General features: G+C 45.6%; 2 protein-coding genes across 14 annotated transcripts in view; one reads left to right on the top strand and one right to left on the bottom strand.

Annotated features, from left to right (window-relative positions):
• The window catches only part of LOC308576385 (semaphorin-3F-like), a 31,412-nt gene extending 29,191 nt beyond the window's left edge, over positions 1–2,221 (top strand). For all 7 annotated transcript variants that reach the window (XM_081175694.1, XM_081175696.1, XM_081175697.1 and 4 more), the window contains exon 18: positions 147–2,221. In XM_081175694.1, the coding sequence (XP_081031820.1) occupies positions 147–608 (462 nt within the window). In that variant the 3' untranslated portion in view covers positions 609–2,221. The remainder of the gene's footprint in view (positions 1–146) is intronic.
• Positions 1,047–27,275, bottom strand: KDM5C (lysine demethylase 5C). Of its 7 annotated transcripts, none has more exons than XM_081175661.1 (28): positions 26,239–27,275; positions 23,061–23,138; positions 22,050–22,172; positions 21,604–21,774; positions 21,170–21,304; positions 18,652–18,720; positions 18,119–18,242; positions 17,849–18,030; positions 17,304–17,462; positions 16,968–17,087; positions 16,603–16,761; positions 16,293–16,474; positions 15,536–15,698; positions 15,328–15,447; positions 14,938–15,132; positions 14,656–14,837; positions 13,697–13,821; positions 13,109–13,256; positions 12,741–12,837; positions 12,229–12,587; positions 11,927–12,065; positions 11,653–11,832; positions 11,417–11,557; positions 10,074–10,613; positions 7,742–7,799; positions 7,338–7,537; positions 5,335–5,538; positions 1,047–5,216 (listed from the first exon to the last, which is right to left on the bottom strand). In XM_081175661.1, the coding sequence occupies exons 1-28, from the start codon at positions 26,755–26,757 to the stop codon at positions 5,208–5,210; spliced, it is 4,881 nt and encodes a 1,626-aa protein (XP_081031787.1). In that variant the 5' UTR covers positions 26,758–27,275; the 3' UTR covers positions 1,047–5,207. The 7 variants fall into 7 exon arrangements, with proteins under 7 accessions (XP_081031787.1, XP_081031788.1, XP_081031792.1 ...); XM_081175662.1 differs by having other exon boundaries at positions 10,074–10,610; positions 26,239–27,274; XM_081175666.1 differs by having other exon boundaries at positions 10,074–10,610; positions 21,170–21,301; positions 26,239–27,274.
• Positions 27,276–27,613: the final 338 nt, after the last annotated feature.

Genomic DNA, 27,613 nt, shown 5'->3' with positions numbered 1-27,613 from the left:
ACATGAGGAATGTTGGGAGCAGCTTTTACTTATCTCACCAAAACTGCTGTTACACTAACTGATGGAGGAATTTACAGACAGAGTGCAATTTCTAAAGAGAAAATTTAAATCCCTTCAGTTACCTCACTCTCTTCTGCCCTTTGCAGCTGCCCCGTGATCGTGTGTTGCTGCGCACGCCCCAGGGTGTGCTTTTAGGCCCAGTGACACCGGCTGATGGTGGGCTCTACCAGTGCATAGGCACAGAGAACAGATTCCGCCACACACTGCGCCGTCTTCGTTTGCACGTACTTCCACATGCCTTGCTGGAGGGGGCCATCACCCAGGAGGCCCCTGCTCTTGGCATTTGCGAGAGCTACTGGCGACAGCTCAACAAAGGCCAGGATACACGGCGTAGTCGGAGCGGCCGCCAGTCCCACACTGGACCTAGTTTGTGGGACTCGGAACAGCAAAACAGCTGGTACAGAGCCACCCAGCACTCTCTGAACTGGACCAGAAGTAGTCCCCAGCACTCCCAAAGAAGCAGCAGCATCAACAGCAGTAGCCGCCGCCGCCAGCACCACCACCGCTCCAAGCCATGGACAGGCCACCATTCCCCTCCTCGGAGTTGAGCTTCATGGGAGGGGAAAGAGCGGGGAGAGGATTTGAACCCACGTTCTCTGGCGTGAGAGAATGACATTCCAAGGGACTCTTTGTAAGAGATGGGTGGATACAGAGACGGGGGAAACCTCTCTCTTCCTCAAACTGAGGGGACAGCACTGATGCTAATCGTGTGTGTTGTGTTGTGTGTCCAGGCTAATTCCAAGGTTTTGCAGGACCAAGGCTCACTGGCTTTTCCCACAGCTGTAGATATATGACCAGTGCAGATTCCAGGGGCTTTGGTTTTAGAGTCTATTTTTTACAATGCTCATTCACTCCCACCCGCCTACCACCACCACCCCCGCTAACATGACAAACTGTTTTTCCTACTGTGATAGGAAAATGGTGGGGCTTCCTTCAACATTAACCTCGTGGTTTATTATCCCTCTGTTACAGGAGCAGACTGCAGAGAATAAAAATGCCAGTTTATTTTCTAAACAAAATGCAGAGGGCCATGGTGAATTTCTGAAAGTAACAACATTCCTGCACAGTGATCCTAAAATTATATTTAAAATGTAGTTGTAATGCCCCATCCAGTTAGATCAAAGACCTACCGAGAATGGGAGGGGTCAACACCAGAGAAGGATAAAAAACATGTTATTAAGCTGACTTTTACCTTGGCTACAACACAGGTATAAAACTGACCCTTACCCTTGAAGGGAAGTAATCAACAGACAGATCTATCCTAGGTTTTGTCTGGTCTCTGGCCAAATAAGCAAATACAGTTAATTTGCATGAGTGGGAAGACCAATTGCTCTGTATATTTCAATATCCAACTTAGGAAAATACTTTTATTAAGTGAACCAAAACGTTATAAAGGTTTCAAATTCTTTAGAATGCTTCTTCAGGTAAACAAAAGCAGGGAGGGGAGAATTGGCTAGTGCTGAAACCGTGGAGACTACATTTAGTCAGAATCGTAAGATGGAATGTGGGAGGATGTAGCAGACATTCAAATGAAACACTGCTAGGTGATTTGCAGGTTTCATCCATCATGTGTGCCTTTTCTCCCAGCAGCCACAGATGCAACCTGAAACCTGCAACTATAGAATTTTATTTAATGTGCTTTATATACCGCTTAATCATCAAAACCTCATTGAATCATGGAACTGTTGCATTGGGAGCGTTCCCAAAGTCATCTAGTCCAACCCCCTCCAATGAAGGAATCTCAACTAGATCATACGGTTCTTTGCCTTGGCAATGGTTCCCGCAAACACTGCTGGTCACCAGCAGAATGGGTGCATTTATGCCTTTTGCAATCCTTGGTGGATTGACTGGGCTCTCATTTCCTCTTAATAGTCTGGGGGAACAAGTCATCAGGCTCAAGTCTCTCATTTTAATGTCTGCCACCTCCTTCTACATGCCACCATAAGACTGACAAATGCTGACGCCTACAGTCCCCCCTGCAGCCCCCTGCTTTGCTTGCCATCTAGCCTGATGAGAGCGTTCTGGATAACAATTTTGTGAGAGTTTGGTTGGGTTAAGTTGTTGCTCTAATGTGAAGTTTGGAATTTTTCTTATAAGACAAGGCTACTTTTGCTTATTATTATTTTTTTGAGTCCTGTATAAAATGCTTGTTGAACTGAAATGCAGTAGCAGGCTTTGGACTGCAGGTTATTCAGATGATTGGAGTTCTCCAGCTTTTCTGTTTTGCCTACAGCAGGAAAGACACCCTTTTACATGTTCTGTGTGTGCAGACTCCTCCCCACGGTAGGGGAACTGCCTTATGCCTCAGTTGTAGGAGAGTTCTGCCTACACCCCTGCAGCCCCACCTTCATGTGCTGGACCAAGGAGGAAGGGTAAGGGGAAAAACCTAGCAATGGTGCTACAAAGGCTCCAGAAGGACATGTATCCAGCTCAAGAACCAAAGGTTTCCCTGATGGATCAAGCCCCATCTAGTTCAACATCGTGTTTTGCAGAAGCTGCTGGAAACAATAGCCACCTTACCATTCCCCCCCCCCCTCCAAAAAAATCTGGTGTTTTGGCACATGTAATTTCCATTAAGCTTCTATTGTTGATGGGTAGCAACTCCACACATTTATGTAATCCTTTTTAAAAGCCATCGAAGCTTGGTGCTATTATTATAACAACTAAAAGCACATTGTGTAGGGTAGTTACACATAGCATAAAATAGTATACACCTCTGTGGAGGCCCCTTTTGAAGCTTTGCCCTGACTCCTTGGAATTTCACCATTTTGAACAAGTTGGTGTTATTTGCAGAACTTGGCTACTTACTATTCCCTGCCTATAGTTTGATTAAAAATATTACATAGCATCAATTCTAAGAGGGACACTTAAAACACTACTGGCTGCTCTTCTCCATTGTGAAAACTACTCAATCACATCTACCCTTTGCTTCTCCCTGCTTTATAGCCAGTTACTGGTCCATGGGAAAATTCTTCCTCTCATCTCTCACAGCAAAGCTTTCCTACGAAGCTATGGGGAGGGACAGTCAAAAGCATTCTGGAATCCCAAGCATCTAATGCTGATTGGTCTTAGCTCAGTGTTCGAGACACTGAATTCCAAAGATGTTAAGGAGGCAAGACTTCCTCCATATTGATTCATCACCAAGAAGGCCAGTCCTATGTAGACTTAAGTATCTTAGTCTTAAATAATGCTTTCTACCAGTTTACCTGGGGAAATGGCTGTCTAATTTCCTGGATGTTTAAAAACCCTGTTATTCCACTGCCTGCCTTCAACTCCTCTCCAAAAAAAGGAAAAAATTAATTTTCCTGTTTTACACAAAATATCAATGATTTAATACTGGAGGAAAAATGCCTTGGCTAAAGTGTCATGCAGCCCAGCCCAGCTGATGTTTATTTTTTATTTGACAATTGAGTTCTGAAATATCATCCTTTCTCACCTCTCTTTAACATAGCTTTTCAGGTGCACTCGCTGTTAAGTCTCAAAGATCATCTGACACAGAGAAATCTATTAACCTGACTCTTTCTGTCTTTGTTCTGTCATCTACTGCTCCTTCTACTTCTCTGGGCTTTTTGGGGGGTGGCAGGGCTTCTGAAGTATTAAAAAAAGTTTTAAATATTCATTTTCAGAGCCATAACAATTTGCCCCTCAAATTCCTTCTTTGTGTCTTATTGGCAACGTATGTAGGTTTGGCCTAAAGGACTTTCTCTTTTCTTGGTGATGTGCAATTCACTACTGGAGGGAGAGCAGGGCTTGCTACAGCTAGAGTATGGGAAACTTTCTGTCAGGAACCATGTGCCAATGATGGGCCAGGCTGCTGCCAAAAGTGGGCAACCTTTTTCTCTATTTTCCTGTCACCCACTTCTCCCTAGAGAGTGGACTGCTACGGAAAGGGACAGATTACATTTGCCACAGGACTGAACTGATGAATTGTGGAATTTTCCACCCCCCTCCTTCTCCTCTTCTGGTAGGTTCCCCACCATCACCAGCAGTATGGGATTAGGCTGACAGCTACATGCGGCCCTTGGGCTGCAGGTTCCCCACTCTGGCTCTACAGTGACTATTAGGCACCTGGAAAATCATATCACACTATTTTTTACTGAAAACTAGGGTGCCAGAACTCAGAATTTCAAAAGGAGAAAGCAGCTAATCAGGGCTTCTCAGTGCTCCACAGCTACCCTCCTACATAGCAGGAAGTTACAAGACAGGAGCAGTCACTAGACCTGCGCATGCCTACATTTTACATGACAACTGCTAAAAGCACCCCTGACGGATGAGGTGGCGCTCACCCCCAAAATCCAAGTAAGTTCATTAACCTCCAAAGTTTAATAATAATAAAAAATCATAATACAATAAAATAACACACCCCTCCCTACCCTCAACAGCCCACCCTCCCCTGCTGGAAAAAAGGAAAAACACTAAAAAGAGAAAGACAAAAGGACTTTAGTGTCAGAGCCTGAGGCAGCATGGGGCCCATGATTTGGGGTAGGAAGGTCAGGGTGGAGTAGAGGCTGGAGTGGAACGGGAAGATTCCTTGCCCCGTCCACCACCCTAAAGAACAAAGTGGTTACCCCAGTTCCTATAAAACCCAACAGGTACCAGGAGGAAGATAAGGGTGTTTGGGGAGAGCTGCCCCTCTGTGCAACAGGAGGCGCTGCCCCTGTTGAGTCTAGGGAATGCTGGTACGAGGAGCAGGGCACTGCCCTCAAGAGGGCACCTGGCTCCTTTTACTGCCAGAAGCAAGGGGCTGGGGATTTTCCCAGCACACACTGCTATCGCCACCCACAACAGGTCTCTGCAAGGCTCTAGTCCTTACAGCAACAGGGTGCACCCTGCTGCTTCCACCAAAGGGAACTGGTGGGTCCTGCATTTGGTGCCCATGGTGACCCCTGCAATGCCTCCCCCTGCCGAGGTATCAACAATACAAAAGGAGGAAAAGAAGAAAATGAAATATTACATCATCTGAAAAGAGTCTGGTGCAGGGCCAGTGCTGAGTCCGGGTGGGGGAGATTGTAGCCTCCAGCTTCTGGGACTAGGTGCCTCCCCCCCATGCAGAGTGCTAGTCAAACCAACAGGGTGACATGGGGCTGCCAGAGTCCCTTGCAGTGCAGTATAGTCCAGGAAGGGGAAATCCAGGCATCATGTAGCCGTCACAACTGCTAGGAAAAAGGAAGACAGTTACTACACATTAACTATTCGCCTGACTTAAAAAAAACCAAACACCAAACCCCTGAGTGCCCCACTACTAGCTCAGAACATGCCCCATTCCACATTTACCCCAACTCCATTGTGGCTGCAATCTGTGCCTGCTGCAGGGGGAGCCCCACCCTGAGGCAGCGCTGGGTCTGCCCCCCGGATCTTCTTTGGCTCTAATTCCTCCTTGGGCAAGGGTGGGTAGTCGCCGCGCTCTGTCTTCCGCTTCCGCCTTCGCTCAGAGTCTCGGCCTCTCCCACGGGTGCCACGCCGCTCTGCTTGCTCCAGCTGAAAAGGAACAAACAAGAAAGCAGGGGCTGACAAATCCTGTTTTTCTGATGCTTATGTGGGGTTATTACATAGTTTATGCCTCTTACAGATACACAGTGTAATATCCTAGCCTACTGCAAGCTTAGGGACACGGGTGGCGCTGTGGGTTAAACCACAGAGCCTAGGACTTGCCGATCAGAAGGTTGGCGGTTCGAATCTCTGCGACGGGGTGAGCTCCCGTTGCTCGGTCACTGCTCCTGCCAACCTAGCAGTTTCAAAGCACAGCAAAGGGCAAGTAGATACAGTGGTGCCTCGCAAGACGAAAATAATCCGTTCCGCGAGTCTCTTCGTCTAGCGGTTTTTTCGTCTTGCAAAGCAACGCTATTAGCAGTTTAGCGGATTAGTGGCTATTAAAGGCTTAGCGGCTAAAAGGCTATTAGTGGCTTAGAAAAAGGGGGGGAAAGCGGAAAAAAATCAGAACACTCGCAATACGTTTTTGTCTTGCAAAGCAAGCCCATAGGGAAATTCATCTTGCGAAGCAGCTCAAAAACGGAAAACCCTTTCATCTAGCAGGTTTTCTGTCTTGCGAGGCATTCGTCTTGCGGGGCACCACTGTAAATAGGTACTGCTCCGGCGGGAAGGTAAATGGTGTTTCTGTGCATTCTGGTTCGCCATAAGCAGCTTAGTCATACTGGCCACATGACCCGGAAGCTGTATGCCGGCTCCCTTGGCCAATAAAGCGAGATGAGCGCTGTAACCCCAGAGTCAGTCATGACTGGACCTAATGGTCAGGGGTCCCTTTACCTTTTACTGCAAGCTTTGGCTTAATTTCATTTTTTTTTCATGGCAGAACTATACCACAGATACAGATCTGTCATGAGGGCACTCATCTGTGCCTTTGAAGTTGCTGCTGCCAACTCACTCAAGGCTTTGCAAAAGTATTCAAACTATTCAGAAACCCAATATTGGGAAAATGTGAGAAATGTACAAAGTACAACAATGGGCAGGGTTGATTTCCTTGATGTCATACACAGAAAGACCAGGGTGCTCCAATTCTGCCCCTGTTTGACTTCCAGAGAGTATCACAATTGCTGCAGTTACTGCAAAATGCAAAAGGAAGAAAAAGAAAAAGGATGGATTCAAAGCTAATTCCAAGATAATCCTATGCAGGTAATTCTAATGCCTACATAGTAATCAGTTGCTTCTACAATGCTGTTAACTTATGACTCAACCCCTCTGCACTGACCTGCATGATAAGCCCTTCCTCAGGCCCCTTCACACAGGTAACGCAACTACAGGCGCACTTATTCTACACCTGAAGTCTACCACTTTTTCTAATAAACCGCCTTCAGCTTTTCTGGATTCTAGATCTGCTCTCTGCTAGAGAGCAGGTTGGATAAAAGAAGCCATGTTAGGAAAACAAAGAATGTTGCTGCACTTTAAAGACACAACAAATATGACATTTTTAAAGGTTCCCAAAGGTATTTCATTGTATTTTTGTTTATTGCTGTTAGCTGAGCACCTTTTTTTTGAAAGGCAGGATACAAATGTAACAATTTTTTTAAAAAAGAATAACAGCCAGCTGCTCAGTTCATGAGGGACTCCAGCTTTGATAAGAGTCCCTTGAGGTATGAATCTATTCCTAATTCACTGACAAATGCCACATCCACGAGTCCTCCTCCAACACTCCTGTGATGAAGGAGGCCATAATGAATTCACGGCTAGTGAAAGAAGTCCCTACAAATAAGGAATCAGATCAGGATTTCTGATGATAATTAGAATATGCCCCCAGAGGGGGGGAAAGCATGGTCGCTTACATCTAGCAGTTGGTGGAATTTGTCGAGCTGGGGAGCAGAAGCAGCCTGCAGCAGGCGCCAAATGCTCTGGCTCTCATCTAGCGTCACCTCCAGAAGATCTCCCTCCATTAGCAGCTCCTCCAGGGGTAGGCGAATGGCATCTGTCACCTCCAGTACAGGGCCCTGCAGCCGTGGCAGGTAAGAGCAGAGCGTCTCCAGGTCTGTGAGAGGGGCAGAAAGGCAACTGAGGAGAAGAAACAGCTAGAATCCTCTGCTGCACAACAGGGCTAGGACTAATTTCCCCAAATAATTGCTAAACCAGGCAGACACCAAAGGTGCCTAAAAATAAGTGGAACACTCAACTACAAACTTCCTAAATTCTAAGTAGGGAAGCTGGCAAAATAAGGGCTTTACTAGAGAAATACCTGAGGCACAGGAGCCATTCTTTTCTGGAGTTGTGGAGTCTCCGTTCTCCAAGGAAACCTGGTTGAGGAAAAAAGATGTGTGATGAAATGGACTTCCAAGTCACAAATGCAGTTTCTGCATAGGAACTAATGTAGCCCTGCAGAGAGATTCACTTGAGATCATGGTAGTCAAGGCAAGGCAATTCAAAAGATGTATATTACATCACACTTTGTCATGTTCAAACCTTTGAGAGACAGAGTGGCTAAACTGGTGTGATGGATTGGAATGCTCAGCTGTTTAAGGAACAAAGCAGTTGGCAAACCAGCTTTTGAGGGAAGAAAGTGGTAGGTTTGGGTGAGGCTGAAATCTCACACACAGTCTGAGGACTGTGAGGAGGTCCCAGGACATGAAACAGCTGCGGAAAGGGGGGTTCATAATAGGCAATACAATGAGAGACCTGTAAAAAGTGTCAGGAGAAAAAGGCTTGCAGAAATGCAGAGAAAACTAGGAATTGAGGCAAGGGACTAATCAAGAAAAGCAGAAAAGGACACTGAATGAACTTTCCAGTGCTTAAGGAGAGATGCTGCATACTAAGTGAGGGAGAGAGAGAAGAATGCTGGAGGTGGTGGTCCAGAAAGAGGGTGGCTAAAACCAAGTGGGACAACTAGACAGTGGCCTGAAGAACCAATGGGTGATGGACGTGGGGCAAAATAACACAGTGTCTGGCGACAGGACAACTGCACATTAATAACAGGAAGTGGGCAGGCAGGGGTGTATAAGGGCTAGATGCAGGAAAATTCTGGCAGCAGTGGCTCCTCCTGTTATTATAGCAGTGTGGCAAGGGAGATGAAGGCCAAGCAATAGGGGTGGGAGATGAATTTCACATATTGATCTGAATCAAATACAGTGGTGCCCCACAAGACGAATGCCTCGCAAGACGGAAAACTCGCTAGACGAAAGGGTTTTCCGTTTTTGAGCTGCTTCGCAAGACGAATTTCCCTATGGGCTTGCTTCGCAAGACGAAAACGTCTTGCAAGTTTGTTTCCTTTTTCTTAACACCGTTAATACAGTTGTGACTTGACTTCGAGGAGCAACTCATAGAACGCAGTGTACATAGTAGCCTTTTTTGAGGTTTTTAAAGACTTTGGTGATTTTTGAAGCTTTTCCAAAACTTCTTTTGCAGCCATTTGGTAAGTTAAGCTTTTAAAACTTTTTTGGGGGGTTTTGGATTTTGGGTTGGGGTGTTTGGAATTCAAGGACTTGGTGTTGGAAAGGGGTTTGCAAGAATCTGGAAGCTTGTGGTTTATTTTCTGCATTTTTATGATTTTCTGTGACCATTGGGCCACTCTGCTGTTTTTTTAAAAACATTCTGGGTTTGAATTTCTGTGTGCTGGGTGGCTGGGGGAACAGTTGGGGAGAGGTTTGCAAGAATCTGGAAGCTTGTTCCCCCCCCCCTGCATTTTTATGATTTTCTGTGACCATTGGGCCACTCTGCTGTTTTTTTAAAAATATTCTGGGTTTGAATTTTGAAATGCTCTTTACAGTATGTATGACTTTAAAGAGCACTTAATAAACTCTTGTTGTACCAAATTTGGCTTTGTTTGGACTTTTTTTGACCATTGGAACACATTAATTGATTTTCAATGCATTCCTATGGGAAACCGTGCTTCGCAAGATGAAAAATTCGCTAGACGAAAAAATTCGTGGAACGAATTAATTTCGTCTTGCGAGGCACCACTGTAATTATTTGGTTTCCAGAACAGATGAAAAGATTTAAGATTCAGAAGCTGGAAAAGAATTGTATTTTTCCAAGTGGTTCCATTCTGTTGCATAATAATGGTTCCAGCACTTCTTTTTGTAAAAAAGAAAGATTATTGTTCCTCCTTATCTCCCTCCCTACAGTATTTTTTGTAATTTACATTTTTTTAAAGCCAAAATTACCAAATTCTTCGAAGGCCCCAAATACAGTAAAGTGTATTCAGAATTCTGCCAGTAGGCATGGGCACTAACAAATGTACAACAAAAGAAGTTCCTTATTGCAAAGGCTGGAAGGATGAACACCCACCATCCACTGACTGCACAACTGTACGAAGATTTCACTGCTCTTTCTACAATGGAACATGTGGATTATAACCATCAGTCTCATTTAGATACCTATTTGGACAGAAAATCTATACATTTACTTTTTATTGTTATTGCTAAGCTGACGTTTCTACAAAATAAGAACATTCTGCCACTGGAAAGCAAACACACCTATATGAAAGACAAATACATGCACCACACTTACGCTCCCAATCCAGACTTGACTAGTTAGCACTAAAAACCAATCCATCTCCCCCTGTACTCACTTACCTTGGTCTGTTCATTACAGCTGCTCTCTTTGAGAGCACCTGCCTCCTTGGCCGAATCTCCAACCAGTCGCTGCCGCAGCCCCGCCAGACGCTCCAAGGCAGCTGCTACATCTGAGGAGGCTAGGAGCTGGCGGGCACGGTCCTGCCATGTAATGGCTCGCTCTGTCAAGCACTGTAGAGCTTCTCCCTCAGGTAGTCGCACAGGAAGCTTTTGTAGGGCTACAAGCAGAGCCAGGATCGTCTCCAGGCGGGGCCGGCGAGAGCGCTGGCAGAGTGGGCAGAGGAATTTTGCTTCCCATTCCCACCACGCAGGAGAGGGGCGGGGGTTGCCAAGGCGGGGCCAAGCCACACAGGTGGTGTGGAACCAGTCCTGACACAGTTCACACTGCAGCATAGCAGGGCTTGGAGGCTGGGAACATACACAGTACTGGCCCCCAGGAGGACTGTGCGTTGATGGCACAGGCTTCTGGGCATTTGACTGACGTAGGCGTAGGATCCCCGCTTTCTCCTTCTGCTCGCCTTCTTTGAAGGCCAAGATCTGCTGGCACAAGGTTACATAGTTGTGATTACACAGAAGTAAAAACTTAAGCAGAATCCCATTCTCCTCACTAGAACCTAATTTCCCCTTCTCCAAACAAGGTACTACTAGATTAGTGATGGGAAATCTGTGGTCCTCCAGATGTTGCTGCACTATCTGGTTGGGCATTTATAGGAGCTGGAAGGTTACAGCTACCCCATCTCTGAACTAAAGCAAGTTATTGTTGTTAGCCGCCCTGAGCCCGGCTTCGGCTGGGGAGGGCAGGATATAAATAAAATTTATTATTATTATTATTATTATTATTATTATTATTATTATTATTATTATTATTATTATTATTATTAGAAATCCAGACATGCTACCCATTTCCCAGATTCTTCAGTACTCATCTACAAAAGCACAAGTCCACCATATCAATTTTTATATTTCAATAGCAATGCAGTCCTACTTGCTTTCAGAATCATTAAATTTTGAATATGGACCTCAGCAATATTTAAAGCATTGCTATGATTTTATTGAATTGTATCAATCATTTTGAAGAATTTGTTGTTTGCTTTAGTCGTGTGTTACTGTGTTTGATAGTATAGTGATTGCAGTGTCTGTTGTTTTTTAATGCTATTGTGATGACTGTGAGCTGCTTTGAGCTCAGAAATATTAGATCAAATCAAATCCATCACCATTGCAGGTGAAGGTATGAGAAACAATCCTGCCAACCTGGGGCTAGTTCAGAACCAACACCTCTCACAGGAGAAAAGGCCCCAGATCCCATTCATAATACAAACAGCCCTCTCAAGCCAGCCACTCACAACGGAGCCAGGGTCCCTGAGGTCTTGTGCTGAGAGGCCCAGACTTTCTGTATCAGATTTGTATAGGCCTGGTTCCTTCTCCCGCTGCCACTTGGTGCGTTTGACACTGTCCGAGTCGGCATCAGCACATGGGCACAGCACCTGGGAGAAAGAGACGAGGGATGAAGCCTTTGATTCAAGAGGTCAGGCCCTAGAATGGCATCCACCCATCTCACATGCACAACGCCATCACTAACCTCAAGTAACGTGTAACAGGAATTCTTTTTGAGGAAGGTTTTGGAAGCCTTTTCCCGCCAGGAATGTGCAGTAGCCACTTGCACTTCTAAGTGACGCAGTTCCTCCAGACGCACCGGCAAATCCCTACCCACAGCTACAAGCCCCTCCAGGTCATCCAGGCAAGGATAATGATCCCCATTCTGTAAAGAGGTTATAGTACATATTGAAGAGGTTACTGTGTGATTCTGGGGCCTTTACAACAAAGTTACCCAAATCCTCAGGGCTACAGCACACCTGGATCTCCTCAACATCAGCAATCCAAGCCTGTGCCTTAGAAAGAGCCTCCTTGAGTGACAGGATATTGGGCAGGTGCACTGGGATGTTCTCTGCCTCTTTGATGATGGCCTCTAGTGTAGCTGGTGGGTGCTTCTGCCTGCAAGTGATGGGGAGGGAAGTCATCAGACAAGGATTTTCATGGGCATGTTTTGGCACATACACAAATAACGAAGTTCTGTTGAGGTGAACCCTCCCAACAAGAGCTGTGGATACCCAGGCATCTGAACTCTTCCCTGTCAACAATGGTGCTTAAACCTCACCTGGCCTCCAGGCACATCTGGGCTTTTTCCTCCCAACGCTGGGCAATAGTGAGTAACTCCTGTAGTTCAGCCATGGCTTTGTCCACAGCAAGGCTAGGTGCAACCCCACAACCAGAGGTGATGAGTGCTCTCATAACAGATAGAGTGACTTTATCTTGGGGTGAACGCAGAGTCTGCTTGACCTCCTCCAGCCAGACAGCCTGTTGCACCTGTCTCTCCAGTAGTTCCATCTCTGGCACCTCCACCCCTAGGCATGTTCCCTGAGCCAGCAGTCTGTGCAGCTCTGGGGAGTTGCCTGGGAGATCCTGTAGAGCTTCCTGAACCTCAGCTTGGAAAGCTTCCACCTTCTCCAACACACCCTAGAATATGATACATATCATCAAGTCAGACAGATTCCTTTACAGTCACTCAATGTTTCACCTAGAAAGCAACACCAGTCATCAGTGTTCCCAGTGGAGCACAATATATCTCCAGTTGTGGCAGGGGCCACAATACACCACCAATTATCCCACCTGGACTTCTTTGATTTGGTGCATGACACAAGGCAAGTTGCTCATTTGCTCTAGGAAAACACGTAATTCTTCCACTGTCATATGGACTGATGGTTCCCTGTAAGAGCAAGCAGGAAAAAGGACAGAATGCACTTAGCAGCTATAAAGAGAGAAATACAACAAAACTTGATCCCACAGAAAACTACTGAAGAAAACAGCCCCCTCACCAATACCATACGATGAAAACAAAGAAGAGTGTCCCTGCAGAAGAGGCACCCTGGAAAACGGACTGCCTCAGCCCAATGGACATATAAAGCTGGATGCAAGACTATGCCATCCACACTTTATATTGTTGTATATAAAACTCATTATCTGCAGTCTTCACTCACCCAGTTTCTTGGCTGCTTATCAGACCCAGGGCCTCTGAGACACACTTCTCTGCTTCACTCAAGCAGCTTTTGAGTCGATGAAGGAGCTCATTCTCAGGGAACTTCCTCTCACGTGCCTCGGACTCTAGGGCACGCAATTCTTCCAAGGCTGCAAAACCAGACACACTCCATGAAGTTCAGAGTCAATTACACCTCTTCAGCTACACCTCCTGCTATCAACCTCAGGAACCCAGGTCAGAAAAAAGCCCATGAGTTGCCAAAAGCTTTCCAACGATTGTGGGAGTTTTGTCTCTCAATCAGTGAGTGACACATTACCTGATTCCCAGCTCCATCACTCTCATTCTGAATTTTATGCTTGAGTTCCTACTACCGTGTCCCACTTGTCACTGCTTTTCTCACATTCTGCTTAACAAAAGGAAGCCCTAATGCTTACAACAAGGGTGCATACTTTCTGCTCACATCATACCTCAGCCTGTATGCAGGGCCTTGGGGGATAATTGCACACGTCCCCACTGAGACCACAGAAATTAACCTTATTCGTTAGAAGACACCACTGCCTTAAGAAATAAGAAGCCCAAGGTCACTTACTTCTTTTGCGTCCATCTTCAACTTCCAAAGCAATTCGAACCTTGTTGGCCCACATGTCAAAGCACTCAGCTCGAACCTTCAGCTTGTGTAACATGGCTGGGAGCTCATCCAGAGTGTACCGATACCTGAATGGAGGAGAAAAAAGAAGGGATCAGTCTGATCTCAAAATCAGAGCAAAGCCCACAAAAGTCCATTCATCAACCCTCAAATCATACCTAACAACCTGTACTGAAACTATTATTTCCTCCTCATGTTCTCAACAAGTTTCCCAAGCCCACCCACCCCTTTTTCCCAGGGTGTCTCCCAACCCCAACATCTGAGTCAGGGTACCAAGATGCTGCCGTGTGGACCACTGGGGTAAACACATCACTCCTAGAACAGTTGTGACTGTTGCCAATTTTGTGTGCTAGACAGATGGCTGCTTATGTTAATTTTGTTTTTGAATGAAGTGTGACAGTCATGACGATTTCACCTATACAGAAGCTGAGCCTAGTAACACTTCAGGAGTCATAAACCATACATTTCCCTGTGTCCAACTCAGCACCTCTCCTCTAAAGTGACACCAAGAAAACAGTCTTAAGATCTTAGCTGCTTTAAAAAAAAAAAGCAGTGTCACATGTTTCCAATGTATAATACTCAAATCACCTAGTTCAGGCCTTCAGCACTGAAAGGGCAAGTCAGCCAGATGTAGGAAAACAAATACAAATAAGGGGTGGAGACAAAGAACTTGTTCAAAATAACTCATTTACATGTCTTGCATTTACATGTCTTTTTGCTCTGGCTGGTTAAATTACCTGATTTCTTCTTTTCATGTGCTTTTAAACTGATGTTTTGTTGCTTTTATGTAATTTTTTGTTTTGTTTTTTTGTTACGCACTGCTTAGAGCTTTTTAGAAGCCTAAATTTTTTTATAAATGCATTTAAATGAACAAACAAAGCAGTCTACTTCTTTCTGCCCACCTGAGGTACTGCTTGTTGCTGGGGCACTTGCAGAGGTCATTGATGTGGTAGAGGCAGACAAGACAATCTGGACAATCATAGCAAGCTAGTGCTGACAAGAAGCATGTTGTCTTGCACTTGTCACATTGGCGCTCATCATCTGGGAGCAGCTCAAAGGCCTCCCGCTCTGCCTCCGTGATACCCTGGGGTGGGAAGAAACAATGATCAACTGCTCAGGCATCCACAGCTATCATACAATTGTTACCTGCCCCTGCATCATATACCCATCATATTTCCCTGCACCTTGTCAAGAAGAGCCTTGCGCAATTTGCGCTCCTCTTGCACCAGAATAAACATCTCTTTGTGCACAGCAGCTGCCAAGTTCAGGTCCAGCTTCTCAGGGCAAGCAGCCATCTTACAGATAAGCTCCTCATGTGAGAACACACAATATCGACGGAGGCGGCGGTAGTGCTCAATGCACTGGCGACCAGCTGGCAACTAAGAAGAAAAAGAAAGAAGTCCATTCGTCAATACAACTAAGGATCTCTGGCTCCCAGGATTGTCAGGTGAACCTTACATACGCCACAGTCATAAACTGCAACCCACGTTCATCACCCTGAAGTCCTGCTTTGGTAGCCCACCACACACTTTCTTACAAGAAAAATGTTCTAAAAATGCAGAAATATGACTCACCCAGTCAGCAGTACAGAAGTTTACTGCTTCAGCAAAGTTATAGCCCTGGTTGAAACCACTGTGGTAGGCTCTAGGGAAGGTAATGACAAACTCTCCAGCACACTGGTTGGTTCGGACAACCTGCAGAAGCATACAGGGGGAAGCAATGAGAACAGGGCAGTGCAAGGGAGACACACATACATGCTACTTAGACAGATAGATTACTCACTGGGACCCCATGAGCCATGAGTGTGTTGGGGTTCATGAGCGTCACCAACTGGTGCAACAAGTCTGGTTGACTCTCAAACAGTTCTGGGGTCAGCTTCTTCATTACATCTTCCAGATGTTCAGCAGCAAATGATGGGACCCCATACCAGGTTTTGGGCTCACCCCTGAAAAAGAAATTGAGCCAGGAAGTGCTGCTTTCAGCTATCCCTAAAATACGGGAGAAGGCAGCCTGACCATCCACTGATTTGCAGCCTCAAAATGCCCCCTCAAGACATATGGTTACTGAAGTATATAGAAAGAGGCAAATTTTATTTCAGACAAATTTTGTCTCCCAAACTGGTTCACATCAAGGTTCAAAAACAGGTGGTAGTGAAGGAAGTCAGAAAAAGAGAGGAAAACTGACAGAGTAACAAAAGAAAGCGTGCTCGCTGCACTGCTTATCTTAAAGGCTTATTATTTAAAGACTATATAATGTGAGCTCCATTATAGCAGAATTCTTTCTGGGGCCCTCTAAATTCCATGCAAAGTGCCATGAAAGCGGACTTGTGGTCACTGTTTTCTCTTTCATCTGTCTTTCTATTTAGATTTAATAAAAATAAAATAAAATATTCCTTCACCCTTATTTGTGATTTTTAAATTTTTACTCTTTGTAATAGTGACTTTCTTACTTCCCACTTGGGCTGCCTTTAGAGAAGCCTTGCACTCGACAACAAATCCAGCCTCCATGGCCCCTCCCCTCCCCTCCCCACGTGTCTTACCAGTGGAGGTAGTTAATAGAGTAACTCCAATGATCCTCGATGTGCCAGCAGAAAGCAGAGAACACCATGCCCACGTAGAGCCATGGAACCTTCATGCCCGAAATATCAGCATTTATGTGGCATAGCACCGATTGCTTCAGCACTGGCATCACATTGAGGTTCCAGCCGCTAGCTGCATACTCCTGCAATCACATGTAGAGAGCTAAGGAAGAGGGTAAGGCTAGTAGTACAATGTAAGCCTCAAGTTACAAAGGGTGATGGGCTTAAGATATGTAAGCAAGAGGACGTCTGCCTTCAATAGGGTACACACCGCTTCCTCTGGAGAGAGCTGCCTTTTGCCGTCATTGATGGGGAAGCCACTTCCAAATTCCTTGGAATGGATATCAGCCCCATACTCCACTGTTACATCTTCTTCAATGCTGTTTACTAAGCGCCAGAACTCCTTTTCCACCAGCTCTGTTGGCACCATCTGGGAAAAGAAGCAGAGAAAGAAGTCAAGAATACAGACCCCACATTTTTAAACTCAAGACACTAGAAACTGCATGGCAGAATCTGCAAAAGAACATGATACTGTGTTCCCTGCTTCCAGCACCCAGCATATTCCACAACCTTCCCAGAAATAAGTTGGTCCTACTAGCCCATGGCCTAGCCTACAGTGAGGGTACTGTGACTCACATGGACAGGCATATTGAAATAGTCTGCCTTGAAAGAATCTGCCATCTCGCCAAAGCTCTGTAGTGTGTACTCTCGAGTGGCCTGCTCAAACCCAAAAGCCTCTGGGGGGCGCTTGCATTCCTATGGAAGAACAAAGACAGAAAAAAATAAGTAAAAGGATTCAGACATGGCCACTGCCCCCTCCCACCAAATTACCAATGATGATCAGGTTAGCAGTAGATTCATAATTATTTTTTAATCAACACCAGATCCATTTAGATCAGGCATCTTCACATCTAGACGTGCAAGAAATGTTCCACTGTGCCTGCTGTCACGAGGCAGAAAGGGACCCCTTACCGCCATGACACATTTAGGACACCTCCAGACGCCTTTTGGAATTTCAGGTAAGGGGGGCAATAGGCAGAAGATGTGGTAGTTGTCATCACAGCCATCACATAACAAGAGCTTGTCATCCTCATCTCCCCGTGCACAGATACGACAAACAAAAGACTCAATCTGGAAGAAAATGGAGCAAACCCTAAGCACTCATATAAGAATCAAGAACATGTGTCTGCTAAACCCTATCAATGGTGTTTCTTTGACAGCAGCCATCACTGCATGTTCCAAAGGAAAGTACAGGACGGTGATTCAGCTATTGAATACAAGCAGGCAAAGTGTGACTGTGATCTCCCTGCAACCAGCATCTATTAGTCAGTCTTGATCCATCCCATCACAGATAAAGAGGAAAATGAGATCCTGAGACCTTGAACAAGAGAGAGGAGGTAACCCACTCTAGATGCCCTCCTCCGCCAACAAAGGATACTTAATGCAAAGGCAGGATATAGAGGGGCAAATGGAGGGCACCTGACTAATGAGTAGCAAACACAGAAGATTCCACTTACAAACTGAGTGTTGTGGTTGCGACGCAGGCGCATTGTCATCTTGGTGCAAGGTTCTGGACTGTGTCTCAGCTCCTCCTTCATGTTTGCATAGCGTCGGGGTGATGCGGGCTCCAGCTTAGTCTCCGGAACAGGGGCCTCCTCTTTCACTATCACTGTTGGAGGGCACTCAGGCAACTCCTTGTCTATATTTGGGGAGAAAAAACCTTAGGAATGGAGAGGGCCAACTCTGCCTCCGGCTTTTCAAATGCAGGGCTAGCTCACAATTCCCACCTTTCTTGCGCATATTCTTGTCCTTGGCCACAAGCCCCAAACCGAGCATTTTAGGCCCAGCACCATAAATCTGCAGTTTCTTCAGTTCTGGATTCTTCTCAATGTCTTCCTCTGTTGGCTCTGGCTGCAAGGAAGGTGTAATTAGAAAGGGGATAACTATATAAGGTTACCAGCCTTAAACGGTGTCACAAACACTCAAAGAAACAAGCAGCAAAGGAAAGCAACAGTAGAAGATAGACTGGGGAGAAGAACTGTTGCATAGGGAGAACTGGATAATGCAAGGATAGTGCTAAGCTGTGACTGAGCTCCTGGGGCAGAACCTCACATTGTGCAACGGAATTCTTGATTACATACATCCCTGATGTGAAACATGCCATACTGCAACATAAACAAAAGTCAAGAGTGTATTATGGGAGATTTAGTCTCCTTAGGCCGTATTTCTCATTTTATGTGGTCTATGGACTTCCAGCCATGAAGCAGGATAAGTAAGAGTAAGAGAGAGGCAGGAGAGATGGACAGAACAGGAACTGTACCCATGCTTGAGGCGCTCGCTCAGGTAACAGAGCTGGGGCGCTGGGAGGCTCAAGGCACGATTCGGATTCCTGTAGGAGGGCGACAAAATGAGTGGGGAGTAGGGATCAACAACAGGGCTGCAGGAATTTTAATGAAGGGAGTAGTACTGGATTGTAATGAAGGAGATGGCTGCCTGGTCTACGACTTCTTTTTCTTGAACATCTAGAAATGAAAGGAATTAAGGTGCCTTACAACTGAAAGCCATCTGCTACAATGGAGCTACAACTGGTTAGGCTTTACTCTCCCCTGGAATTCCTCAAGAATTTCAGGGTAGTCATGGTGGGGGAAGGGGCAAGAAGAAAAGGGGAGGAAAACTATTTTTGGCTCATTTTACTGATGGGGAATCAAGAGGGGAACTATTCAGCAACACAGCAAAGCTTAAAACGTGGGAAGGGAGAAATAATCCTGAAATTTTAATTCTTACCACCACCCCTCATCCTCTATAGACACCCAAGGCACCTTAATATAGATTAGCTAGCCCTTCACACCTTTAAACTATGCTGTCACCCTAGTTCTTTCAGAGTTTTGAGAGTAGGAAAATGTGGGTTCTGAGCTATCCTTTCACTGTAAACAGACAAAGTGGGGATTCTAATCCATATTCATGATGAAGACCATGGAATCATGAGGTTATTTCAGATTAATTCATGCCAAAGATTTAACCTTGTTTGCGAGACATACCCCAATAAATTTCCATGCTCCTAAAGATGAGGAACTCCCAACCCCTTTACTATTATCGGTTGTGTCTTTCATTTTATAACTGAAAACGAAACATATGAGGCTACACTCCAATTGCACACTATTAACCACAAGACTCATGTCCCTGCCAACCCTGAGAGAAGTTCTTAAAAGGTTGGGCCAAGGACATCCAAAATGTTGTTTGCTCTTCATGATCCTGCTCACCCGCTGAGATATGGCAGAAAGGTCTTGCTCCATGTTCCACCACTGCCTAAAGCAGGGATGGGGAACTCCCAACTTCTGAACCAGATACAGAACTCAGTGGAACTCCTTCAGGCTCGCCAGTTCCACTCCCACCTATCAGCTGTTCAGCAGGGAATGGCTGAGAGGGAAAATGCTTTGGTGTTGTGCAAAGTGTGCAAATGCAGATCCTTTCTTTGTAAGAAGATCAGCCAAGAGGTAGTCTTGTGTTCCTGGCAAATATGCAAAAAGCATCTGTACATACTGCAACTGAATGCATGAAATGAGGCTTTGAATAGCTGCAAAGCAGGGCCTGAAGTTTAGCGATGCATTGAGGTTTTCTGCATTCTTCGTCTGGTATTATAGGGTATTTTTTGTGTGCTTTTTGCAGTCAGGATAAAGGGTTTTGAAGAACTTTTTTTTACACTTTTAAAAACAAACTAGAAATGGTGAAACTAGAGCAGATTTACTAAGAATTAAACATACGTCTCTGTTTCCATGGGAAATAGCTTTTCATGTGTGTCTGTTTGAATATGACTGTGTGGTCTGGCTCCATCCACTTTTGGGGCTGGTGCCCCCCCACCCGCTACTGGAATGCAGCTGACAACTTCCTACTGGGGTAATATGGTTTTTCACCTATGAGTTTTCCCTACCTCTGGAAAAAAGGATAGCAAGTGGCTATGCAGGACAGGGCTCCCTCAAGTTGCAGCACCCATACTCTGGAATGCTCTCTCTTGTGAGTCTGCTCTACCCCTTCCCTCTACTGAAAGGCAGCCTCTTTAGACAGGCCTTCATCTTGGAATAATCTGCACTCCACAAACCAGCATATTTTTATCCAACTCTTAATGACATGGTGTCTGCTGTTCTCTTATTGAATCTTTATCATATTTTAGTTATTTTATTGCATGCCACTTTCAAAGAAGCTGCTGCAAAGCAGCTTATGTATTTTAATTAATACAAATGCATAAACACACCTGTCCCTTGAACGTGCTCTAAACAACTAGATTCAACATTTACACATACTGTACTATACAGGTACAAGAATAGTAAGATTTTGCTTTCTTAAAACCAAGCAACCAACAAAACAAAAACAACATTTTTTAAAAAAAAACCCAAAACTACATTCCAATAAACCTTTAGTGGTTCTCAGCTGACTAAGGCTTAAACCTATATTGTTAGCTCATAAAGATGAAGCACGCACACAAAAATGTGAGGCAATATCCCGTCTATAGAAAAGAACACCCACGTTTGTAAACTCTCATCTACTTGGTCTTATCACCATTCCTTTCTCTTCCTGCCATTGAAATTTAAAATCACTGCGCTTGTTCCTTCCAAAAGCAATGCTTTGTCCCAGAAGAGCCAAAGACAAATATTTCCAGTCTTTAAGACCTGTGAGGACAAGACTTCTTTATGTGGGAGGGATGCACCCCAGCAGGTCTAGGAAGAAACAAGGCTTTCTGCAGAGTCAGGGAGATGCATGTGTGTAACAGCCCTGGGAGTTAGTGACTGGCCCAACCCAGAACAAAAATTGTAATTAGGGCTGAAGGTGTGTCTTATACTCACCTCCTGCTGCAGACGCTTGGCCCGGCGCCCATAGCTGTTGAACTTGGATGGCTGAACCGATTGGCGCAATGGGATGCTGTGTGGCTTATACTCCTTGTCTTTCTCTTCGTTGTCAAATGGATGGGTATTGCACTGCTGGGGGAGAGTAGAATTAGCACCAAACAGACCTAATGACTACACCGACCCCATCACTAGGAATCAGATAGCAAGTGCTTAATCCAGCTCTCCCACAAGAGCAAGAGACTAACACAAGGGAACACATGACATCTTTGTGCAGCTCAAATCTCTGCCTTCCTGCCTACAAAAAAATCATTTTCCAGAACAGAATAGTTCCCAAGGAGAATGCATTCATGAGGTTCCAATCTTTCCTATAAGCATCTAAAATAAGAAGGAAATGGCAAGCGCAATGAGGTTTTAAGAGATCTGCTACTCACCACCAGGTTGGCACCAGACTGGTACATTTCATAAGGGTAGATTATGCGCTCATAGTGGGAGCGAAGAAGGGATCCAATGTTCTTCCCCGATGGATAGGAAAGGCGTTGAGCCACTCGTGCCCACCGCCGATCCTTGCAGATGGCTTCATATCCACCTTCCTCCATCACAATCTGGAATACAAAAATATTGAGAAATACTATTCCTCCCAAGCTTGGCTAATTTCACACAATCATACACAAATGGAATGCATATTCCAGTATCATACTTGGTTTTTCCTATCCCTGTCTCCAAATCACGATCCACAGCAAGCCCTGGCAGTCCCTTCACCAAACCAGTAATGAAATCCATCCATTCTACCATCCCTTTTAAACTTTACATATTATCTCCCATCTCTGTTTTTAAGGAATAGCTTATTTTCAATGGAGGAATTTAGTTTCCAACTTACTTTGCTGAGGCTGTACAAGTCAAGGATTCGCCTCTCTACATTGGGGATTTTCAGTGCAGAACCTTGGATTTCCCAAAACTTTGCAATCTGGTCTAAATAATTCAGCTTCACTCTGGTCTGTGCCTGGCAATAGGGACACGACAAACTGCAGTCAGCTTTTCTCATATCAATGACTTACATTAGTTTCCGACTAATCATGGAATCTTTCAATCACCAATTACTGACCTCTAACATATTTTCATGGTGCCATGATGAAATCAGTTTTGTAGATAGCAGACACACTCATTGAACTGGGCTTAGACATGTGCACTATAGTAATATTTCAACTTTTCTCATCTACATAGCTAAGACTTTAAACTTTGACTACTTCACTCCAAAAAGGAGTGCTAGGTCACCATCTCACACCTTAACTCCCTACAGCACAATCCTATGTAAGTAATTCTCAGTGCCTCCAACAGGGCTTAACAAGTACATTTAGGATTGCAGCCTCAGAATGTTCACTTATTTCACCAAGTACAACTCAAGCTGCAATCCTATACACATTTAAGTGGGAGAAAGACTCACTGAATTCAAAGGGGCTTTCTTCTGAGTAGACATGCATAGGATTGTACCAACTTGCCAATACCTTATGCACATAAATCGTTTGAAAAGTACAAGAGAAGAAAGAACAAGAGCAGAGAATCAGAGATACTCTAATTAAAGCAATGAAGATGTGGGGAAACCCTTAAAATAAATTGTAATACAATTACTACAATACAAACAAATATACTACATACAAAATTGACAGCCATTAAACCCAGAAATCCCACAATTTCTCATTATCCTCCAGGATGCTCTCATATTTCTCAAATTATATTAATTTTGCTGCAATTGATTAAAGGCTTCTCCTGATAGCCTTTTCCAGTACCAAAAAACAAGAAGGCACGGCATCTGTCTTAGCTAGCCTATTCATTCTATCAAAAATGTGCAAGGAACCTTACACTTCTCTGTCTCTACACTTGCAAGACTCACCTCTAGTTCATTGAGCCTCTGTATTCGTGGGGTAAACCGGAAGTTATCCACTTCCACAGCAAAGGGAGGCTGCCAGTCCTAAGAATGAGAGGGAAAGATGGTGTGGTTAGGATCCCAATGCTCTGTGTGCACACATGTAAATCTTTTAAATCTAAAGAGCAAGAGATTCCAGTACTTTTGCTCACAACACACCACCATGAGCAAGGATTAAGCTAAATATCTACGTGCCTTGAAACTCAGAAAGTAGTCTCACAGGATCCCATTTGATTTTAAGTTTAGACTGCACGTTAGTTAGATTAAAAACAGGAAAACTTTGGCAGAAGGGGGAATACCCTTGATGTAACAACAAAACAGCCCCCCATACACAAGAGAGATCAAGCAGAGACACAGCTGACACTTGAAAGAGGCCTAGCTTTCCACATGGATGCCTCCTAGTGAAGCATGAATGCATTAGGCAGTGTAAAGTGGTGCGCATGTGTATGTCTTCATCTTGACCATTTATACAGATAGAAGCACAGGACATCATCAGTTTCTCTTTCACCCATTAGCAATATTCTTCCCCAAGGCACCGGACATACAGGAACTGAACTATGCTGATGCTGATACACAGGCACTTCAAGGGTGGGGCAACTGCTTATGGTCATCAAATGCCAGACATAAAGACAAGGGAAGGCCTGTGAAGGAGAGAGAGTGTGTGTGTGTGTGTGTGTGTGTGTGAGAGAGAGAGAGAGAGAGAGAGAGAGAGAGAGAGAGATTCCAGGTCTCGTAAGAAAAGTGGGCCAAATTGATGGTTACACATTTTAATTTCGATCAGCTTGAACAGCCACCAGGATTTGTGTCCCCCCCTTTCCGATATGATTCATATAAATATGGGCTATTTCTTGGACTTGTGGCAGCAAAGAATAGTATCTTATTGGTTTCTAACAGCATAACTCAACTAAAAAAAAAAAACTTAAGAGGCAGGCTAAGTTGGAAAATTCCTGTTTTCTCAGTTGTAAGGCATTTTATCACATTGCTGATTTCTAGTGAAATGCTTGCTTAAGGAATAAAGCAGATCTACAATGCCATACATTCTACTAAATGTTAGCACACACAAAAAATCATAACAAAGATATCAAACAGTAATGCCTCTTAAAATTCCAAAACCTAAAAATGGAAGAGGAAAACCAAACATGCTAACAAGACAACTCTTAGGCACCATTGTCCAGACTCACATTGTCCAGGTTCCCATCCTACATCAAGCTTGACTACAGCAGAAACAGTTGATATGGAGGACACTGACTAGTTTGAACTACAGCATATACCTCTCTAGAAACAAATGTGGAACAAACCACTTGTTCAAAATGTTCCATTTTACCTTTACAAAAAAGCTATTCACTGGACAGACGTTGGTACACTGACTAAAAACCACAATAGCTTCTCAGTGAAGAAGAGAAAGAAGGGTGGGTGGAGTTGTTTCAATAGCTTAAGTGGGACCAGAGGGCAAGAAATGCTAAAACAGATGGGACACACCTACCTGAATTCCATTTCACCATCTCTTCTGGTCCCACAGAAGAATCAAAACTCTATGCAGTGCTCCGTTTGATACAATCTCTGCTAGAAAAGCAGCATTGCTCTAATAATACTTACTAGCCTTTCCCTCTACTGCTTCTTAGACAAAGTTTATGTCACTTGGACATTACAGAAATGCTTTCTGTTTTGGGGTTTGAAATCTTTAGGCTATGACCAGTTCCCCTGCATCAAAATAATACAACAGGGAAAGAACTAAATAACATACATGCAAATCAATAATATAAGCTTAACCTCATCACTGTTGAATGAAACTGTTAGCTGTAGTGCAGTTTACAGCTGAGGCCCAGCAAGGGAAAAACTAAGAAATTCATGAGACACCAGAATGTAGAAATAATCATGAAGTAATAGAAGCAGGAGATAACCCAATCTACAACTTCTACAACTTTGCAAAAGAACAAGCTCTACATCAAAACACAAATTTCACCACATCTTGACACCTCAATCAGAAACTGAAGCCTCTTCCAAGCCCACAAAAATATGACAGAGGTTGATACAAATACTATGAAGACAGAGAATCAACATTCTTCCAAACAAAGCCAATCACTCCATCAACTTGCTCATCTACTCAGCATCCATTCACTGATTATGTCACAAGTGATGCTCCAATGTGAATGCAGATGGCTCAGCTCCCAAACAGCATGCTGGGCATCACTGCCTCTAGCATCCACAGATGCTACGTATCCATTCTTATTACCTTCTGGCGGTTCCCTCACTGCGAGAAGCAAAGCTACAGGGAACCAGGCAGAGGGCCTTCTCGGTAGTGGCGCCCGCCCTGTGGAACACCCTTCCAGCAGATGTCAAAGCGATAAACAACTATCTGACATTCAGGAGACATCTTAAGGCAGCCCTGTTCAGGGAAGTTTTTAACGTGTGACATTTTACTGTATTTTTGGTTTTTATGGAAGCCGCCCAGAGTGGCTGGGGAGGCCCAGCCAGATGGGCGGGGTATAAATAATAAATTAATTATTATTATTATTATTATTATTATTATTATTATTATTATTATTATTATTATTATCATGCCAGGACAAGCATCCCAAAGACTAAAAACACCTAATGTGGTGATCTCCAGATATTGTTGGACTACAACTCCAATCATCCTTGATCTTAGGCCACTCTGGTTGGTGCTGATGGGAACTGGAGTTCAACAACCTCTGGTGGGCCCTGGGTTGGCTCCCACTGCTATGACCTGCTGGAAGAACCCAAATATTTCAAACCCACCAAGGCCATACATCTTCCACACCACACTCTACTCCTTCCATAACTATGACAGCTCTCAATAATTCCTTTCAGGAGCTACAACAGCCCCATACATCCTTAAAGTCATGTTATCCACACCCAAGCCCTGTCACTGGTGCTTCTTGAAATTGAACTCTCTCACCCACTGAAAGGGGAGCACCCCAGTACAATACCCACTCAATCTACTCCACATGCTCACTGGCAGACACTAGCCCCAACGGCCCTCACCTGCTCGAAGCACCTGCCTGTCGCACACCAAGAACCTGCTGCTCCAAATTCCGCATGCCCACTGGCAGGCACGGGCTACTCCGAAATCCACAGGCGCCCCCCAACTCGTGCCCCCTTGCCCACAGTATTCCATACTTACGGCAGGAGGGCGGATCTTGCAGATGCCGCTCTTCTCTGCGATGGGCCGGATTTTCGCAATGTAACCTAGTGGGTCGCTGAATTCAGCCCAGCTGGGCTCAAAGACGGGACACTCGGGCGGCGGCAAGAAATCCTCCGGGGGCAACGGGGGTTCGGCTTCCCCTGCCCAGGCCGGGCCACGCTCCACCCACTCGCCTTGCTCTGCCCCCCACAGCCCCCGGTCCGCCTGGTCCGCCCCTCTGGGAGCCCGAAGAGCTCGATCTCCCCGGGGACCCCCATCCCCTTGCTCAGCCTTGTCGCCCCTGGGAGCCCCTCGCTCCCCCTTGGCAGCCCGCTCGGCCTTCTCTGACCTGGGACCACGCTCCCCACAATCCCCGTGCTCCCAACTCTCGCCTGAAGGGCCTCTCTCCGCCCTCGGACCCCGCACCCCTCGCTCCCCTTTCTCCTCGCGAGGCGCCCAGTCTCCCGGGCCTTGGTCTCCCGCCTCGGTCTGCTCCCCCAGCTCCTCCCGGGACTCCATGCCCCCCGCCCGCCCCTCCCTCCCGGGGCCCCTCAGGGGGCCATACCCGGCCCCTCCCCCTCACTTGAGCCGCAGGCCTGACTGAAGAGGGTTAACTAGGCCGCTCGGCCGCAGCGGTTCCCCGGGGTCGCCGCTCCCCTTAGCCTTGCTCCCGCCTCCTCTCCGGGGTCTCCCTGGTGCCTCTCCGGGCCCGGTGCCGCTCTCACAGCCCTCCCTTCCCGGACTCAAGGCCTGCCGGGTCCCCTCGGCCTGGCAGCCGCCGCCATCTTGGACTTTCTCAATACCCTCCGCTGAGGCTGTGCCATCAACAACAAAGCGTCTCCCTCCGCCACTCTCCTCAGGTACGAAAGGAGCCTCCCCCAAATGTCGCCGCGCGCCTCTAAAACGACCTATCTCATGCAGGAACCCCCATCCAAACGGCTCAGCTAAGTGCGTTGAGTTACGTCGGGAGCTCCAGAAGCAAAAGAAAGCAGAAGAAAAAGTCCCTCAGGGCCAAGGCGGAAGGATTCAACCAGCAGGGGAATGTGGTTGCTGGAACTCCTTGCGCACGTTTAAAGGGCCGCATCGCGCCTGCGCCAGAGAACAGAAAACAGGAAGAGGGGGGAGGACGGTCGGGTGGGCGGGGCAAGTGCTAGCCCCACCCATTCAGTTGTCAGAGCAGCCTGAACCTCACAGCTGGTTCAATTCAGTTCAGTTTCTATCAGCAGGATCATTAGCTGCATATTGTTGACAGATTACCTCATGCGGACTCCTTTAGGCGAATATGCGATGCGTTTAGGAACAAGGCCAAGTCAAACTTTTGACCCCCGATTCTTTGCAATCTATTGTTCAAATATATCTTGGTCCAGCAGCTGGC

Source organism: Podarcis bocagei (genome assembly GCF_964188305.1).
Source record: "Podarcis bocagei genome assembly, chromosome: 17".
Lineage (NCBI taxonomy): Eukaryota > Metazoa > Chordata > Lepidosauria > Squamata > Lacertidae > Podarcis > Podarcis bocagei.
Note: the sequence above shows the minus strand (reverse complement) of the source record. Positions and strands in the feature narration are given on the sequence as shown.

Bases quoted from the DNA above. Each gene is read 5' to 3' on its own strand.
- KDM5C (XM_081175661.1), bottom strand. From the start codon at position 26,757: ATGGAGTCCCGGGAGGAGCTGGGGGAGCAGACCGAGGCGGGAGACCAA. The intron at 21,775-22,049 runs GTAAGTTGGAAA...TTTGTATTCCAG, and splicing joins ACTTGTACAGCCTCAGCAAA to ATTGTGATGGAGGAAGGTGG. The intron at 13,257-13,696 runs GTAAGTGACCTT...CTGGTTTTGCAG, and splicing joins TGAAGATGGACGCAAAAGAA to CCTTGGAAGAATTGCGTGCC.